Source organism: Eschscholzia californica, unplaced genomic scaffold, assembly GCF_041429995.1.
Source record: "Eschscholzia californica isolate CP2 unplaced genomic scaffold, dmEscCali1.0.p SCAF_3, whole genome shotgun sequence".
Taxonomy (NCBI): domain Eukaryota; kingdom Viridiplantae; phylum Streptophyta; class Magnoliopsida; order Ranunculales; family Papaveraceae; genus Eschscholzia; species Eschscholzia californica.
In genome coordinates, this window is record NW_028238420.1 from 4,071,972 (window position 1) to 4,091,790 (window position 19,819).

General features: G+C 36.8%; 2 protein-coding genes and 1 pseudogene across 8 annotated transcripts in view; 2 read left to right on the plus strand and 1 right to left on the minus strand.

The window, feature by feature from the left end:
* Positions 1 to 1,298, plus strand: part of LOC147547799 (DNA repair protein RAD4-like) — a 63,186-nt gene extending 61,888 nt beyond the window's left edge. Inside the window, exons 13-14 of the mRNA XM_086667412.1 lie at positions 89 to 298; positions 539 to 1,298. Coding sequence (XP_086523538.1) covers positions 89 to 298; positions 539 to 925 — 597 coding nt within the window. The 3' untranslated portion in view covers positions 926 to 1,298. The remainder of the gene's footprint in view (positions 1 to 88; positions 299 to 538) is intronic.
* Positions 1 to 14,922, plus strand: part of LOC147547798 (zinc finger BED domain-containing protein RICESLEEPER 2-like) — a 78,437-nt gene extending 63,515 nt beyond the window's left edge. For 2 of the 6 annotated variants that reach the window (XM_086667416.1, XM_086667417.1), the window contains 5 exons: positions 10,587 to 12,558; positions 12,639 to 12,942; positions 13,706 to 13,823; positions 14,496 to 14,528; positions 14,619 to 14,922. In XM_086667416.1, the coding sequence (XP_086523542.1) occupies positions 10,675 to 12,558; positions 12,639 to 12,942; positions 13,706 to 13,812 (2,295 nt within the window). In that variant the 5' untranslated portion in view covers positions 10,587 to 10,674 and the 3' untranslated portion in view covers positions 13,813 to 13,823; positions 14,496 to 14,528; positions 14,619 to 14,922. Of the gene's footprint in view, positions 1 to 7,453; positions 7,679 to 10,586; positions 12,559 to 12,638; positions 12,943 to 13,705; positions 13,824 to 14,495; positions 14,529 to 14,618 lie in introns of those variants that run through there. The other 4 variants (XM_086667419.1, XM_086667421.1, XM_086667418.1 and 1 more) reach the window with 3 other exon arrangements.
* LOC147547804 (putative pentatricopeptide repeat-containing protein At3g23330 pseudogene) lies at positions 3,549 to 5,365 on the minus strand (annotated as a pseudogene). The gene has a single exon (XR_015237218.1). The product of XR_015237218.1 is annotated as a putative pentatricopeptide repeat-containing protein At3g23330 pseudogene (transcript).
* Positions 14,923 to 19,819: the final 4,897 nt, after the last annotated feature.

Below are 19,819 nucleotides of genomic sequence, written 5' to 3' on the forward strand. Positions count from 1 at the left end.
AAGAGCAGTATTTTATTTACCAGATGTGGATTTCTGGGTATCTACTGTGTATCTTAAATGTCAAGTTTTGGGTTTTATGATTCTTCAGAATGACCGTGGTCAAGTGGATGTGTGGTCTGAAAAGTGTCTACCACATGGAACTGTGCACCTAAGGTTTCCCAGAATCTTTAATGTTGCAAAGAGACTGGGAGTTGATTATGCCCCTGCCATGGTTGGGTTTGAATTTCGCAATGGTCGCTCAATTCCTGTGTTCGAAGGCATCGTCGTTTGCAGTGAATTCAGAGAAGCAATCATGGAGGTAACTAATTATTAGTTTTCTTATTCGAGTGCTTGAGAAGTTATTGTGGGTGTGGTCCATGGGCCTTACTTGCCCCAAAGTGGTCTTGCACCTATCTCACCCCACAATCACTCGACTACAAGTACGAGTCATCAGAGAACACCGAAGGCACAAGATTCTTGGTGAAAAAAAAAAAACAATTTCCTAGTTCTTTGTTTTAAGTGAATCATGATTTAGATAGTTTGTGTTCATTGTCTCCAGGCATATGTTGAAGAAGAGGAAAGAAGAGAAGCCGCAGAGAAGAAACGAGATGAAGTCCAAGCACTTTCTAGGTGGTATCAGCTTCTTTCATCTATCATAACTCGTCAAAGGTTGAACGAAACCTACGGGGACGACTCATCTTCTCAACTTCCCAATGTACCAAACCAGAAGGAAGGAAATAGTGGTAAAAATGAGGATATCATGATGTCGCAAGAGCAAAAACAAGGTTATGTTCGTAACTCAAGGTCAAATCTTTCTTCAGAAGCTGGCCTTCCTGAGGATCATGAACATATATTCCCAATTGAGAATCAGAGTTTTGACGAAGAGAGTTCAGTTCGAACCAAGCGATGCCCGTGTGGGTTCTCAGTGCAGGTAGAGGAAATGTAGCATGTCAGTTAAGTTTAGTGTTACTTCTTCAGTAACTCGGTGCTAGTATTTTTGGGTTTCTTGCTACAAGTCAATGGTTTGGAGATAAGGAACAAATTAGATGTCGCTGGGAGGCAAAAATGTGATAGATTCTTGAGCTCTAAATCATTCTTTTGTGGCAGCCTTCTCTCTTTTCGAAGAGTCTTCTGATAAGGTATTAGTGTATTTATGAGTTTGTAAGAAGCTTGATAGTCTGACTCTGACCTCACTCAATCAAAAGTGTGGTAGTATCTATAACTTTTGTTGTACAGGAAAAAGGTATTTTGTAGACATCTGAAGTATATTAGTGGTTTGTTTGGGTATCAATTGACTAAAGGATTAAAAGTTGTCTTCACACTAATAGTAACTAGCAAGCAAAATTATTTTTTTTCAAAAATTTAAAACCTATACGGAGTAAAATATTACGCAAATATTTGACTCGTCGACGTGGTTGAATAGAAAACTAAGATCCCATTAATGGATGTTTAGGTCCTCTCTTGTTTTTTCACTACAGACATGTCTAGTTTTTTAAATTGATTAATAAGCAAACAGAACAATAGGGAGTGCTCATTTTATTGGTAATCTTTGGTCTCTTTCTTCTTGTCTTGAAGGTGCCCCTCTTTTGCCTTTCCATTTCTTGTACACAAATTGACAAAGCAAAGGTAGATGAAAAACAAAGTAAGAACAATCAAGACTAAGCAAAGTAATAGTGTCGTAATCCCAAGTGCTATGACAAATGGTAGGAGAGCCTTGTCCGTGAAAGTTGTAAATTCTAAGTGCTTGCAAGAGCTAGTAGGAAGAATGCCAGGCAAGTGTAAGGTACGGAACTACGGACTGGTCGAGATAAGGAGGGTGGAACCAACGCAAAAGGTCGCAATTCGAGAGAGACAGGCGTAATGAATCTAAACGGGATGCTTCTTTAGAAGCTCGCGTGGAGGCAATAGAGACAAAGATGAGAATTATGGGCATAAAGTTGGATGCCCTAGTAGAGAAGGCTGACAAGGTAAAACCAGTCTGAAGGAAGAATAGGAAGACTTGGAGAGGTCCCCGTCTGTCACCTTTGATGTGCTAAAGGGCGACAGGACCACTGTTATCGAGAAGGAAGGGCAAAGATCACTAGTGAAGTTGAGCTCTTGAAACCTTGAGGAATATAAGACTAGGATCGTGTTGCTGGAGCGAGTTGTGGTCAATGGTAGTAATATAGTGAATCTACGCGGAGGAAGGTACCTGAGCCAAAATGCTTCACTGGCGCCCGAGCTGCATCGGAAGTAGAGAATTTCCTTTGGCGTATGGAGAGATACTTCAAGGCCATTAAACTTGAAGAAGAAGCGATGGTGGAAACTGCAACAATGTACCTAATCGATGATGCTCTAGTATGGTGGCAAGTGAAGACGATTGACATTGCTAGGGGACGTTGCACGATTGACACATGGGAAGAATTTAAGAGAGAGTTGAGGGCTGAGTTCTTCCCAGTTCAAGTATTAAAAATGATAAATAAAAAGAAAAAAAAACAGGGGTTATCAGTTATCACCAAAAACAATCTCATTTATTAGCTTGGCAGTTAGTGAGAGTCTCATAGGTAGTATCCAGATATAATCACCTAATTTCCTTCTAATGTAAACGTTTTCCTTGATAGTATGTTATCTCCTGTTCTCTCTGATCTATGAGTATCGGAATGTTAAAAATCTAAATTGAACTAGTGTTGTTGTAAGAGCTGTAAAGAGGGATTATTTGCGTAGTTCTAGAGTAACATTGTCTACTGTATCACTAACCAAATGAATTTTAACAATAATTTATACTCAGAAATCATTTACAAGAAAGTAGTAAACCATATCAACATTTTTGCAAATAGCCAACAACCCTTGGTTGGAGTGGTAAGAGGTATAATCTTCCACCTTAGAGGTCAAGAGTTCGAGGCACACGCTGAACAATTCAAAAAAAAAAACATTTTTGCAAATATTATACCTCGTCAAGTAGCGTCTCAAACTGGATCTTCAACATGTGCAAGAACACCAGGAAACTCATACGCAGTGGCTGCCAACTTCATATCTTGTGATTCTGAAGTTAGGAACTTTTTTTTTTTCGGTACGAAGAGAAACATCAAAGCTAGAATAAATTATTTGGTTGATTCTTGATCATATAGAAAAAGGTATAATAATCATATTTATCCTGTACCCAGATTTTCTTATCTCCTTCACTAGAGACGTTTCCTTACTATACCCCACTTGAGAGAATGAGTCTGTAGTTCAGGTTCTTCGACTGCAGCAGCACCACAAGCTGCTTGATACGTGCTAATAATCAATGATATGTATCACCCACTGGCTGCAAGAAAAAGAACATAGAACTTAGTAAGTTTCCAATTTTTGTAAAACTTGCCAAGAGTATTTCCTGTCCAACGACTTTAATTCTTATATTTTGATGAAACATGGTTTTGCGATTTGATGAAATTTACTTATATATAAGAAGAGAATCTAATGTAACGGGAGATTTCTCAGCAGAGCAAAAAGAATCAGAGAGCTACCATCAATCATATGGTGCCCTTCCCCGCATGATCTTTATACAAACAAAGTCCTGAATACTGAATAGTTCATCCACAACATGATAATTACTATCAAAATTTACTTGGATCACTAAGCAACAAGATAAAATAGATTACTGATAAGTTGCATATATTAAGTTTAGCATTAAAAAAGTAAGAACCATGCAAGATTTTTATGGACATGAAAGGAACATATCAAGTTCAGACTCTCGCATATTCAAAAGCTTGGCGTATTATTTAAAACAAAAGCAAGAAACCATAAAACGAAGATTAAGATATAATATGATCTGGTTTACACCTTGGCTTGCCGATGGAGGACTGAATGCTGCCACCAACCAGACAATCATAGAACAATTCCGATTAGCAATTAAAGCTTAATTGCTTGTTTTCCTGATCGAAGTAGACAATAGCATCTGGACTAACTTCTGGAATAACGACTGGGCAATTTAATTCTTCCAATTTCTAGAGCTTTATACCCGTTGAACCAGAACTCGCAGCAGTCCACCTGAATGCGTGATTTTTTTACCCTCCAACAAAGAAAAGTGCAAATCCACACCATCAAAGCTCTTATGCAGTTATGCTTCATCTCTTCAATGACATAATCCTTTCCCTCAAAAGTAAGGGTTCCCGAGCCGATCAGTTAAAAGCGAGCATTCTGAAAATTTGGTAAGGAAATCATTGTCAAGAAGGACGCCTACGAACTTTTGGCTGACCGGACCAATAAAACCAACTCCTAAATTATGTAAGATTTTCCATATCAGGAAAATAATGAGAATCTTTCATCATAGCTATTAGGTCATCTAACATCTCATAAATCCTATCATGACAAGGGTGTGATTTGTCTGATATGTAGAAAGAATGAATGCAATCACTGATAGTAATCCAACTACACCCGGGCAGCTTCTTCAACCCTTTCTCTTTCATTCCTCTTCTTAAATCTGCAGCACTATCCCACCTCCCTAAAGAAGCATGTAAATTTGAGAGTGAGACATAGTTTGATGGATTCTCCGGTTCAAGTTGAATAAGGTTCCTTGAAGCCAAACCCTGCATTTCTAAGTTCTCATGAATTACACAAGCACCAAAAAGAGCACCCCAAACACTAGCGCTGGGTTTCATAGGCATGGAGTTGATAAAGTTCAATGCTTTATCAAGTAGTCCTGCTCGACCCAACATATCAACCATACATGCACAAATCTCCACTGTCAGTGCAATTTCGTAATCTGTAACGGCTGAATTGTAAATCTTTAACCCTTCTATCACCATTCCAGATCTACAACAAGCAGAAAGTACACCTACTAGTGTAATTTTATCTGGCTTGATCCCATGCTCGAGCATCTTATTATACAAAGAAATAGCCTCATTACCATTTCCATGCAAGCCATATGCTGCAATCATACAACTCCATGATATAGCATCTCTATTATGTCCTGTTTCATCAAAAATACATCTAGCATAATCCATTTTCCCACATTTCGAATACATATCAATTAGTGCATTATTAATAGAAATTTCATGATTAAATTCGTTTCGAATTGCAAACCCATGAATTTGTTTCCCTCCTCTTAAACTAGCAAGTGAGCTACAAGCAGGAAGGATACTCAAAAGAGAAACTCTATTGGGATCTATTCCAGCTCTTAACTTCATTGCACGAAAAAGCGTCAGACCTTCTTCAAAAAAACCATTTTGAATGTAACCCGTGATCATAGCAGTCCAAGCAACTATGTTTCTACAATTCATTCCATCAAAAACCCGTCGACCCGAGGTTAATTTTTTATTCTTCGTGTACATATCGATCAGACAACACCCAATATGAACATCTGAACCCAAACACATCTCATTTTTCAGAGCAAAACAATGAATCTCCTTTCCGTAGTCCCACTTACTAGTAGTTTCAGTGGTGTCATGTAACGCCCCAAGCCTTAGCAGTTGCCGATATTGTCCCCGCTTTAACCACCCAGGCCCAAGCCCACACGGGTACGGGGTTTTGTCCTTGGCGAAGGCACCACAAGCCTACCCAAAAGGCCTCGGTACTTACTAAGCTTGAGCTTACACATATAGCCCAGTCTCTGGACACTCTTGTGAGCAATGTGGGACTATTACAATCCCCCACCCTCAGCGAAGAGCCGTCCTCGGCTCTGATACCACTTTGTAACGCCCCAAGCCTTAGCAGTTGCCGATATTGTCCCCGCTTTAACCACCCAATTTGGTATATCAAGAAAATAGGGGTGTTACATGTCACCACACAAAGGAAGAAGAGTAGAAAATTGTCCATATAAAAGAAAGAAAAACTGAGCTCATTGAAAGAGATATTAACATTTTATTCACAAGTCACAAACCTAACAAACAGGTGCAGTTCTAAGAATTACCATAGGCTTACTATCTCTTCCAAGTATTACACCACTAGATCATGTCAGCGGATTCACACTAATAGCTTCCATTAATTAAGAAAGTTGTAGAAAGCACGCAATATGAAAATATGATGCTAAGCGAGAACGTTGATGTGTAGTAAACCTTCCCAAATCCCAATCACATTTTTCATTATAATAGTCTGCCATGATCTTAAAAACGAAACTCTGCAGTGATTTAGGTAAATAACAATAACTAACTGGACCAGGAAGTGCAAAAGAAATCACCCTTATAAAAGTAAGGAAAAATGCACCGACGTCCAAACTAGATGACTGAATGCGACGGCTAAAAAGACCACTTACTAACCAAACTTGAGCTTATCCTGAATGCATGCTTCAATTCATACAGAAGATGTCTACTGGACTCCTATAGGTACAAATATTAGACCTGGAAGAAATCATCCACGACACACCAACCAAACTATCACTCGACTCGAGACCCAATCCTAACTAAGCCAGCAGATAAACAAATATGTAGAGTTGGAGTTTGGGGATTTCCAGATATGCCCAAAAAAGATAAACTTTATGTGATTGTTTGTTTTTTCCTTCTGTTATACAAAGGTTTAAACTTCTTAATTTAGAGAAACAAAATATTCAAACTTTTCCGCAATCACAAATGCTGTACAAAGCTTAAAACTGGTTACAGGATAAAAGAATGTAAAACTTACCAATCCAAACTAGATGATTAGAACATAAGCCTCAAATTATACCATAAATCTGACTAGGGTTATTTGGGCTGGAGAAGATGACCCGCAAAATAAACAGATTAGGTTTAGGAAATGGAGATCACCATCATAACCCGCTAACAAATAGCCCTAATTAATTGTAAGATCTGAACAAACTCTGGAAATAATTTCGAAATTCTTAGCCCTAACTCTAGCTAGCCCAACCCTGATTTTGCAATATAATTTTGGCGGTTGAAGAACAATACCAGAATACAAACCAATCAGGATATGAATACTAGAAAAAAATTCCATAACCAACACTAACTTCAAATTTAATCACTAGAACTGAAATGAACTAAAATCAAAGAGATCTAAGGAAAGAAAAGATTAGAGCGAGAGAGATAGAGATTCAACGAAGAATCATAATTCATGTAAATCTGAAAAGAAGAAGAAATACGTTAAATTGAAGATCACCTTGAGTTATCCAACGAAATTAAAGATGAAGAACCATCTGATGGTTAGAAGAAAATTATAGTTCTGCTGATACAGATAATTGTTATGTCTCAAAACCCTAAAAAGGGAACAAATTTGACTGTAAACCCTAATTTCGAGCTACCAAGTTCTTTTTTTTTTGTGAGGGAGCTTCTGATGATGAGAAGAGTCAAGAGAAGAAGAAGAGGAGGAGATTACGATGCTTTCTCCCGTCAGTAAAGTCAATGACTATAATACCCCTATACGTTAGGTGAAATTACCGTGTAAGTTTTGATGTTCGTTAAGCTAGTAGGGTTACTTAGGGTTGTAAATTGTAATACGGTGGGACCGCATATTACCCACGAAACTCAATTAAAACGGGTCACTTTCATAACCCTATTCCTAATCGGGTCAATCTCATTTTTTTTTTGTACACCAAAACCCTTCTCTTCTCAAAACTCATTCAGCCTTCCTCTCAACCGAGCACGGCAGCGCCACCACTTGAGCCGCCGTGATAATCTACCTACACTAGCTAACTATTACTCTCCTTGTCTCTCTGTAGCTGTAGACGCCGGGAAACGCCACCACTTAGACACCGACGTTGTCTTTTGTTGTTTGATATTTTTTCTTAGTCCAAGTTCAGAACAATTAGAAGGTAATCTTTCTTTATCTATATATATGAGTTTCTATTTATCCATCAATTTAAACATCTACTTAAAATTTGAGAAAATATTAGTCCTTGAAATGATTACTTCCGTTTAATCAAAGGGAGGATTACTAAAACCCACGGGTTTAAGGAACTCCCATTCGTTTTCCCTCTCTCTCTCTCTCTCTCTTGTACTCCGTTCGAAGTATATAAAGAACTCGAACTAGGGTTCTTCGAATGGAGTAATTTCTGTTTAGAAATGAAGTCTTGATTGTTGAGAATTCAATTCATGAAGTTTCTAGGATCTCTAACATTTGTTCATTCCTTCTGTAGTCAATTCATATTTTTTTCTTTGGAGGGGCTTTGGTTGTTGCATTTGCTACAACTGGACTAGCAGTAGCAGCAACAAAATCATGTCCTTGTCTTGGAGAATCAATACCTTCTCCTGCTTCCAGCGAAACAGGATCGGTACATGAAACAGAAACTGGTCTAGCTGCTGAATCCATTTAAGAAACTACAACAAACGACATAAACTGACCTAATATCAGTTTGATTTCCTATTGAAACAATATCATATATATACAAGCTGAAAGACATACAAAGTGAGCTCTTTTTTCTAGCAGTTTAACCATCATTTGGTCTACCGTCATCACAAGTTGCTGATTCAAAGGCCCACCATCTTGAAGACAGATCCAAGGGCGAAGGGTCAGTGTTAATGAAGATCATTCAAATTGCCGATCCAAGGGTCCACCTTCATGAAGATCTTTGAAGTTGAACATTCAAGGTCAACCATAATGAAAAATCATTCATGATGCCGACCCTGGACTAACAAAGCATGAAGACCTTACAAGTTGCGGACCCCAAATCAACATACATTAAGACCATCAGAGCTAGAAAAATGAAAATTTTACAAATCTGAAGATCACAAAGGTTATTTCTTCAGAATTTTATTCGTTAAAACCCAAAAAAAAGTAACAGAGTTATACAAAGCATTGCATAATAGAGTTACACAAAACATGACAAAGCAAGATTTTAACAAATCGAAAGAAATAATAACATAATTACAGAGAACATGATATAACAGACTTGGATATACCAAGATTTATCATTTATCATAACAAATAAGATCATAAAACATGATAGAGCAAGATTCATCAAATCAAAACAAAAATATAAGAGTTTGATAGAGCATATTTTACCCAAACTTGCTTGAAGAAACTTTTGTAGAGACTGATTCACTTGGTGACTTGCAAGGTTGAAGTATTACATAAAGCTAAAGTTGAAGACAACAACAACAATTTCCTTGCCCCTCGTTACATCACCATGGTTCGATCGCTAAAACGAAAGAAACTAGGGATTGAAGAAGATGGGGATTAAAGGTGGCTCGAGTTACTGTTGAGATCTTGGTGTTGGTAATAGTGGTGCTAGGATCTCGTTGTTTCCTGGTAATGGTGGCGCTAGGATCTCGTGTTGGTAATGGTGGCACTAGGGTTTTTTAGAAATCTTAGGGTTTTCAAATGTGAAATGTTGAGATTCACATATTTGGTAGAGACTGGAGAGTGACAATAGAGAAAGAGAAAGGTCGGCTGAGACTTGATGAGAAGTTTATATAGGGGGAGGAAGGTACTTGGCTGGATAAGAAGACCCTAGATCGAACGGATGAGATTTATTCATCCGACGGTCAAGGCCAAAAGCCTTAATGTTTGGTCGGGCGGGTTTCTCAGACGGGCGGGTACTTGTTCCGGGTACCGCGCGGGTATATAACGGTCCGGGCTCGGGCGGTCAGGCGGGCAGAGCTTGCAACCCGAGGCCGCCCATTTTAATCATTCGGTCCGGTCGGGTTCTACCCGTACCGGTTATCGGGCGCCGTTTAACCCTGCGGGCAGCGGGTACCCGATTCGGGTCTCGGGTCCGTGGGCTTTTATCCCACCCCTAATTACAACCCTAAGTAACCCTACTAGCTTAACGAACATCAAAACTTACACGGTAATTTCACCTAACGTATAGGGGTATTATAGTCATTGACTTTACGGACGAGAGAAAGCATCGTAATCTCCTCCTCTTCTTCTTCTCTTGACTCTTCTCATCATCAGAAGCTCCCTCACAAAAAAAAAAAAAGAACTTGGTAGCTCGAAATTAGGGTTTACAGTCAAATCTGTTCCCTTTTTAGGGTTTTGAGACATAACAATTATCTGTATCAGCAGAACTATAATTTTCTTCTAACCATCATAAGTTAATAATGAAGTTCATACTTTATAAGTATTCAAAGTTTCTGTAGAATTTTTAAAGTTTCTACAAGGCAAACGACCTAAAATATACATAGAATATTATTGCTACTTATCTTAGATTGATTGGGAATATAATAAGTAGTTAAGAAGGTAATAAATAGTAATATACAATTAGGATTTAAAGTTTCAAAAGATAAAGTTCCAAAAAACTAAAAGATGCTCGGTCTCGGCCTGTCTCGGCCTGTCTCGGCCAAGACACCCGAGATTCTCGTCCAAACCCTAACTCGGTGTCTCGGCTGAGTCTCGTCTTGGAGGAGGGTCGAGACCCAAGATTCTCGGCTGAGGCGGCCGAGACCAATCATTCTCACAAGCAGTTATATTTTGATTAGGCTTATACAATCAGGCCCTACTTAATAGGGCTATCAATGTAAACTTCGTCAAAATTTGAATTGTTTTCTTGATAATAGTTCCAAACTTTCTAAATAATACTAATTCAAATTAGTTGATATGTTCATAAGCACTCATTGTTGTGAATTACATTCTATATTCTCTTGCATTAGCGAGTTAATTCATCTGTTGTCGTTGCTCTATGAGGTTATGAATTGGATGCTTTATGCTTGTTAGAACTTAGAATAAACTTGGTTCACATTGTTAACCGATTTATTCGTGATTTAAACTTTTTGTGTCAGTGTGCAAAATTCAGAGCATGCTATCATGATCTAATGATGCCAATCTCGAATCCTTGATTGTGAAGTATACTTCGTTGAAAAGGCAGAAATGGAAGAATCCAATACTGAAGATTCCAGCCTTGGACCAAAACGCAAAAGGAATTTCAAATCTTCAGTTTGGAGTGAATTTGATTTGATTAAAAGAGATGATCGAGAGAAGGCCAAGTGCAGACATTGTGGAATTGAATATAGCTATGATAGTAGAAAGGGTGGAACATCAACTCTACAACGTCATGTTCAAAAGTGTGCTAGGATTAGGGCAAATGATGGTAGCATGCTACTATTATCTCATACGGGTGGGAGTGATTCTAATAATAACGCGACTGGAAAAGTAGAAATTGAAGAATTGAAGACTGAGGATCAAATCCCTGTAAAAAGAAAAAGAGCTCTGAAGTCTTCCGTTTGGAATGAATTTGATTTGATTAAAAAAAGTGGAAGAGAAAAGGCGAAGTGTAAACATTGTCATGTCGAGTATATTTATGATAGCAAAAGAAGTGGGACATCAACTTTACAACGTCATTTTCAGAAGTGGCATAAGCTTGGCGGGCGTGAAAGTGCTCAAAAATTACTGTCACCTGTGACTTGGAATGGTAATACAAGTGTAGAGCAGCTAGTTACAAACGGGCAAAAATTAGACCAATCGGTATTTCGTGAGAAAGTAGCCATGGCAATTGTCAAACACAATTATCCATTCACTATTGTGGAAGATGAGGGTTTTAGAGACATTTTCAACTACTTAAATACGGAAGTTCAACACATCTCACAAGATATTGCACAAGCAGATATACTGCAACTGCATAGCAGAGAAAAGGAGCTCGCAAGAAAGAGATTATTGTCGGCTTCGGGAAAAATTTGTCTTACATTGGACGTATGGACATCCGTAACTACGGATAGTTATTTATGTCTGACAGCCCAGTTCATTAATCAAGATTGGGCACTACAAAAGTTGGTCTTAGAATTTTCTCATATGCCGCGTCAGCACTCAGATCACGTTGTTGCTACTAAGGTTCTTTCTGCATTAAGTGATTGGGGAATTGAAGAGAAGATATTTTCTATCACCTTGGATGATGCAATAGTGAATGATACGTGTGTTCAAGCAATGAAGGACGAACTTTCTTTGAAGGGTGCTCTTTATAGTGGAGGTGAATATTTTCATGTTCATTGCTGTGCACATATTTTGAATCTTATTGTGAAAGAAGGGTTAGAAACAGTTAATGTGGCAGTGGAAAAGATACGGCATTCAATCAATTATCTTAAAGGTTCCCAATCGAGAAAAGAGAAGTTCTTTGACATTGTTACGGAATTAGGGTTGACAGAGAAGAGGGCTCTTCATCAAGATGATCCCAAGAGGTGGAATTCCACTTTTATCATGCTTGATAGCTGTCTTCTATATCAAAAGGCTTTTGAACATCTAAACTTTGTTGATGAGAACTATCATGATTGCCCTACTCCAGGAGAATGGGAACAAATTGCGATGATCACTAAGTTCCTCAAAACTTTTTGTGAAGTCACACATTCATTTGCTAAAAGCAAGTATACAACTTCTGATGTGTATTTTCAAGGCGTATGGAAGATTCAAATGATTTTGAAGAAGGAATGTAATAATACAAACGACTTCGTTGGACTTATTGCTGAGAGGATGCAGCTAAAGTTTCGCAAGTACTGGTCTCGTTTCAGTATACTACTGGGTATTGCAGTTGTTTTGGATCCAAGGAAGAAACTGTCATTCGTGGAGTTTTGTTACCAAAAGTTGTACCCTGAGGCATATGGCCTAGAGGTTGAAAATGTTCGTAAAAGGATGGATTTACTCTATGGCGAATACTCGTCATCTACGTCCAAAAACCATACAAGTAACACAAGCACTAATACAGGGTCATTGGGTGAAGTAAATACTTCTACATTTGATGAAGATGCAATCGGGGAGGAGTTGCAGGTAAGTAGTTGCAAATGATTATAATTTATATTGTGGTTGTTTGTCTTTACATGCATTATTAAACTTACTTATTTTTGTAGGAGTTCGCATCATTTCAAAGCACGGATCGGCAATCTCATATGTCAGAATTAGATTTCTATATGCTAGAGCCACAACTTCCGCTACATCAGGAGTTGGACATCTTACAGTTTTGGAGAGCCCAAGAATATCGTTATCCAAACCTTGCTCGAATGGCACGTGATATTTTGACAATCCCCATATCAACTGTTTCATCGGAGTCTGCATTTAATCTTGGAGGAAGAATACTCGATCAATATCGCAGTTCCTTGACACCTGAAACTGCTGAAGCATTGGTAACAACTCGTGATTGGCTCTACGGAGTAGGTAAGTATTATTTAAATTAGAAGAAAGCTAGTATCATGCTACATAGAATATTGATTTAATGCTAATAGCTAATGTAGAGAATCTCATCTCTGCTTTGACGAGTAAAGGCTGGCTTTGTAAAACGGTTAAGATACCCTAGTGAATGCAATCTAATGTGACTTGTTTATGTCACAATAAACAATCTGTTCTTTTGAAGCTTAATGACAGTGCATTTGTAATATTTTTAGTTCGATTATGATTGACAGTAATGCCTTTTCGACACAAAAGTTCTTAGTTGGTGCTCAATTTTCTAACTCAAGTAAAGCTTCAAGCTCGAAATTATGGGAGTTTTCTTTCTTTCCCTTCTCTGAATAAATAATTAGTTCCAAAGACGATGCCAGTTACCATTGAGAACTTCATTTGAAGTTTTATCTTTTCCTAAAATTAGTTTTACAAGTCTTAGATGGACCCTGGAAAGGTAAAACAACCCTTTAGAAATCTTCACTTGGTTATGGCGATCAGGAGATTGATCCTTTTTTAAGATAAGTGAGCAGTTTGGAGGAATTTCATGAACTGATAAATGTATATCTGAAAGTAGCAAAGAGATTGCTTGCAATCAAAAAAAGAATGAGAAGAAAAGCAGTTGTGGAGAACCTAGAGAATTGGATTATTGTTCGAGTTATGCTAAATGAAAGATTTAACTTCTTATTTCCTATTTTGTCTTTCCTTGGTGCAACTTTGTGCTACTCTTTTGATGTAACTTTTCTTGTATTTTCCTTTACAGGAGTCGATTATTTGGAGGCACGGACTGATGAATTTTTCGTAGATATTTTAGCAGTTGAAAATCTGTCTTCAGATTGCAGTACCTTCAATATAGCTGCTGACAACTAAAGGTTTTTCAGGTCGAAACCTATGCACTTCCTTTCAACTTTGTTTATAGAAATTTATAATACCTAATATAGCTCAATGCTCAATCACATCATTAGCAAGTTTTCCTATCATTGTATGGTTCCTCCGATTTTGGCAAGTTGTATTTCATTGTTATTGCATCATGTGTTAAGGTTCAAATCTATGTAACATGGACATTAGTACTGCGATCAGTATCTGACACCAATGTCCAATAGGAGATGTTGATCACACTCACTATAGTTATTCTTAGGCCCTTGTATTATCTATTTTTGTTTTGATTCAAAAATTCCTACAAAGAATGAATAGATAGGAGATAATCAGAACGGTGAATGTGGTCGTATCGTGCCATGAAAGTTAAGATGAGTTGGGGTTATGGGTTGAGTCCTTGTTGGAGTAGTAACTTTGACAGGGCTCATGAAACATGAGGCCTTGTTCTTACGTGCAATTTATCACGTTAACCTAGAGTGGTAATTGTTCCAACATGATTGTGTTACAAGTACCAACGTACATACATAAGAAGCTCACATTTCACCAATTGAAGTGACTGCAGTATCCGTTTTACACAACTTTCCAAGCATTACAAGAAATAAGAATAACAAAATAGTGTTGTTTTGTTTATGTTGCCTTCTCTAACATGAGCAGCTGTTTTTTTTTTCAAAACTCAGAGCAGAAAGAGCAGTCAAGCAAACTTGTATAAGGTAATGAAAGATGGACATATGATGGTTCTGTATTTCTGTTGTTAGTATTTTGGTTTCTGATCGTAAGAGTTTGCTGTCTTGATTATTCAGAACTCGGGTGTCTACTGATTTCTTCCTCGGCTGGAGTTCTATGTTATTGATACAACGTCAGCAGCTCTGTGAGGAAGGATGCTGACGATGAAAAGTAGAGTTTGCTGTTGTTAGCCGTGTAAGTAGTTGATTTTATTATTCCTGTCTTATGATAATTTATTGAAGATGGACAGCACATTTTATCTAAGCTTAAAAGATATTTTGTATAGTAGAAACTATGTCATCTATGTGTAATGTTTCACATATTGTTTAGGAATTGTTTCTCATAAACCCAAAATAGCTTATTTCAGTTGGTATTTCTAAAGTAGCAAGCGTGCATGGAGATGATTTGATGGTGATTTTTTTTTCAACTGACACATGTTAAATATATTTATTTTTTCGGGGTTTAAGTTAAAAAAGATAAGTTATATTTTGTTTGGTTAAAATTCAACCTTAGTATTTTAGTTCGGTAAATAATTCATATATTTATAATTTGTTTGGTTAAAAATCAAATGTTTTTGTAACTCTTTTGCTTTCCCACCACCAATTCTTCTCTACGATAAGGTAAACTACCATTGCAGACAACCTTTAATATTTATAATTTGTAATCTGTTTGGTTAAAAATCAAATGTTTTTGCAACTCTTTTGCTTTCCCACCACCAATTCTTCTCTATGATAAGGTAAATTACCATGGCAGAAAACCTTTAATATTTTTCCAGATTTTTCTCTCCTCCGTCCACTACCATCATTTATGTCCTATCTTTTATCCTCTCTCTTCTCTCTCCGACCAAGACCATCTCCAACGCAAAACTTTAAAAAAAAATCTCTAATTGTGTTACATGTCAAGTTTCGATTGAGATTTTATGTTCTATATGGCTAAATTGACTCTATAATTCAAGTCTTTCGATGCAACACTCAGAAAAACTCTAATAGTTACAATGTCACACATATAATTAATATGAAAAATATAGTGGAGAGAGATTTTTCATTTGTTCTAAAATTAAATTTTATGACTATTTCTCTTAAGATACTCAAAAGATATCTCAAAAATAGAATCTGTATTTAAGGTATCTTAAAGTTAAATGTTTCCACATCATCTTAAGATCTCAATTGAGTTTGCGTTAGAGAGGATTTTTTTTAAAAAAAATTCGTCTCATGTGGTATTTAAGATTTTAAGACTGAGTCTTTCATTGGAGATGCTCTAAAATCTTATTTTAGCCGACTAAGATCCCGTTGGTTTCAGTCCGAGTCTCTGAGAATGAGGGAAAAAGCAGAGAGAGGGGGAGAGACAACAATGGTTGTGGTGGTTGGAGGTGGTGACCGGAGTTGATAGTCCGGGAAGGCTTGGGCCCAAAGCGGTTTCGCGGTTTGGATTCTGCATATCACTTTTCAAATAATGTAACATGATTTAAGTTGTAAAATAGTGGTTAAAAATTTAGATCATGTGCAAGAGATTGAAGGATTTAAAATCTTCTGAACATTATTAAGAATTTATTTATTATTTTTAACATAAATTATAGAGACACTTGATTTCTTAATTCGATTCGGGGCTTCTTAGATGTTTGGACAAGCCCGGGTGGTGGGAGATGAAAACGGAGACGTCATGATTGTCCCATAAATTTTGATAAAGTCCATCATTTCCATTTTAACTCCAGAAATTTTATCTTGTTTTTCCAAATCTTCAACATCCACTAAGTTTGTAAGGAGTTATTAGCATCTAGATTTGCTATTTTCATTCATCAACTCCTCCCCTATTATCCTCAACAAAAAAAAACTCCTCCCCTATTAGCCATTTGTTTTTACCTATGGCCCAATTCTCTATGTAGAATATAGTTTAGAAATTCAGTTTTTTTTGTTGACGAAAGGTTTAGAAATTGAGTTGGACAATTTTATATTGAATCTAAAAAGCAATTTTATTTTCTCTTAATCTTAATCCTCAACCTCACCTCTCCCATCACCACTATTTTTCTCTATTTCTACGGGAAAAATCGATCGGGTTTGAAAGATTCTTCCACCGTGGCACAATCTGATTTGGGGATTTCACCGAAAAGAGATGGTGGTAGACGGAGGTTATAAGTGGTTGGCAGAGATTATGGGTGGTGCTCGGAGTTGGAAAGTAAAAACAAATAAATTGATTATTTCAGACTCAAAACAAGATCGCCTCAAAGTCGGATCCTCTTAACTAAAGTCTTATGTTTAGGATGTCCCAAAATCCCAGCCTAATAGATAAGTTTAAAGAGATCAGGATACTTATTTGAAATTTTTTAAGGGTTATTCATTTTTTTATTGCAAAAAACAACCTGCCTGTCTTGAGCGTCCGAGCGGTTTTCCAACCCTTCGTAAGTTTTCCCCAGGAACGAAGGAGTAGGAGCAGTGAGCAGGAGCAAGGAACCAGAGCAGGAACTACAATCAACTTACCAGAATCTTTAACCTTAACTATTTTCCTTGTCTCAAACATTATCTCCTTATATGATGGACAATTATAGGACATTCCTTCGAAAACGTAAATTATTTCCAATGAAGATTTATAAGACATTTTGTTATTTATCGTGAACAACAAAATTTCCTATACATTCTTTCCAAATGTAAACTATTTCACTGAAAATTCGTAAGACGTTTTGTTATGTACTGGACATTTTTTTATGTAGTAGGCATTTATTTATGTCTTAGGTATTTTGTCATGTAGTGGACACTTTTTACTGGACATTTTTTTATGTACTGGCTATTTTGTTATGTACTGGACGCTTTTTGAATAGAAAGTATAAGAAATTTTGTTATGTACAGTATATAATCCAATGTTCAGTACTTTAAATTACATTTTTTAATAAAAATTTCATTCACAAATTCAGGGAAACCAAATATGATAAACCAGATTCAAAAAATTTCATAAAACATAGTGAAATAGATCTGATTTCATTCACGATTTATTACACCTTCAAATTTTCAACTATACAATTTTTAGGATCGATCTAGTACAGAAAAATCTAGGTTTAATAATGAAGATCTGTAAGATGAAGAAAACTAGAAAGAGAAAAGAAAAATTAATGGAGTCTTGTTGTTGATGGCTTCAAATCTGAAATTTTAGAAAGAAAAATCACCCTTCTAGAATCAATAACCCAGATCTGATTTCTTCAACATTAAATTTTTTATCAAATCTCCATTCTTCACCATATTCACTATATTAGAAAATCTCAGATCTATTTTTTCTTCTATAGTTCATTTATTGTTCACAAATAGTAGACTTAAGATAATAAATCCTTGATCTTCGCTCAAAAGAGAGGAACAACTTCATATCCAAATTTTTTTAAAGAGAGATATTAGAAGTTGATCATAAGAGGCAGGAACTAAATGGTAAATCGATTTTGAACAACTTTTTTTTAAAGGATGGGACCTAAATTTAATGTAATATGTCATCCCAGTCAAGAAAAGGTGAAGACAACAGGCTTGTGTACCGTGCAGGGGTATAACAGAAAGAAAAAGAAAAAGGAAAAAATTGCATTCCCGGTACATCTCTGACATTTTGGACCTGCTTCAAATTTCTGGTTAAGGTTGAGGGCATCCAGATTATGGGAGGTGTTTTTGGATCTCTTACTCATTTATCCTATATTTTTTTGAGTTAATTCCTATATGGCCCCCTACTTTGTGACCAGCTTCCTTTATGGCCCCCTTTTTTCGTAAATTCAAATATGGCCCCCTTTTTTGATGTAATTGTCCTAACTACCCTTCCTTTAAATCTTTTTTCAAAATTAAAAATAAAAATAAAATTATAATTCCACCTCATTTCCTCTCCACCACACATCTCTCTCCATGTCAACTCTCTCTCTCCACATCACCTCTCTTTTCAACTCACCTCTCTCTCTCTCCAACTCACCCCTCTCTCTCTCCAACTCACCTTTATCTTCTCCGATTGAAGTCGCCGGTCAGAGATTTTTCCGGCCGGCGACTTCCCAAAAAAAAAAAAAAATTTTCTCATCTCTCTCTCTCTCTAAAAATCCGGCGAACGGGGTTTCCCTTCACCGGAGCCGTGAACAGACCGATCTGGTCTGTTCACGACAGACCTTTGAAGGTCTGGTCGTGAACAGACCAGCCCCCTTCGCCGGATTTTTAGAGAGAGAGAGAGAGAGATGAGAGAAATTATTTTTTTTTGGGAAGTCGCCGGCCGGAAAAATCTCCGGCCGGCGACTTCAATCGGAGAAGATGAAAGTGAGTTGGAGAGAGAGAGGGGTGAGTTGGAGAGAGAGAGAGAGGTGAGTTGGAAAGAGAGGTGATGTGGAGAGAGAGAGAGAGAGAGAGGTGAGTTGGAAAGAGAGGTGATGCGGAAAAATCTTATTTGCTAACTTCCAATTTTAAAAACTCTTTCTAAATTTTGAAATCTTTTAGAACACTTCTAAAATTTTACAAAACTTGTAGAAACTTTTAAAATTTCCAAATTTTTTTTTTTTTTTTGGGAGTTTCCTAAAATTCAAAATACTTCTTTTAGAACACTTCTAAATTCCAAATTTTGTTTTTGAGAGTTTCCTAAAACTCAAAAACAACTTTTTTAATCAACCAATTTTGGATCAAAATTCTCGGTTTTGAAACTTTTTCAAGAACAATTTTGAAAACCAATTCAAAATCAATAAAATTCAATGTTTTGAAAACACTTTCAATCATCAATTTTGATTTTTAATTTGAAAACTAGTTGAACCATATTCATCATAATCAAATTATGAGTTTATAATTCCTTTTAAAACACTTTTAAAATCTTAATAAACTCAAACTATCAAACTATCAAGCATATCAAATATCAATTAGTTCGATTATTAGCAAAAACTAGTTAATTGCAAGAGGCTCTGATACCACTGAAGGGATTTAAACCCTTATACTAGTGTTTAAAGCGGAGATAAGACATCTAATGTCTACAATAGTATCCCCAGGATCACATGCAAAACTAGTAATTAATCTAATGGAGATAGTAGATTACCTTAATCGCTTTTCCCCCAAACTAGTTGAATTGATTGAAGAAGACCAAGAGCTTCAAGTGTAGCTCCTCTACTTGGGACACGAGCAATCAATTTGATCTCCCACCTTGTTGTATAGCTAGCACACCAATGGTGGTTGGAAAGAAGAACATCTTCTTCTTTGACTAGATAGATAGTTAATGGGAATTAGCTCACTTTCTCCTCTCTACTTGATGTGGTAGAGTAAGAAAGCTTAGAGAGAAATTCCACACCTTATTCTCT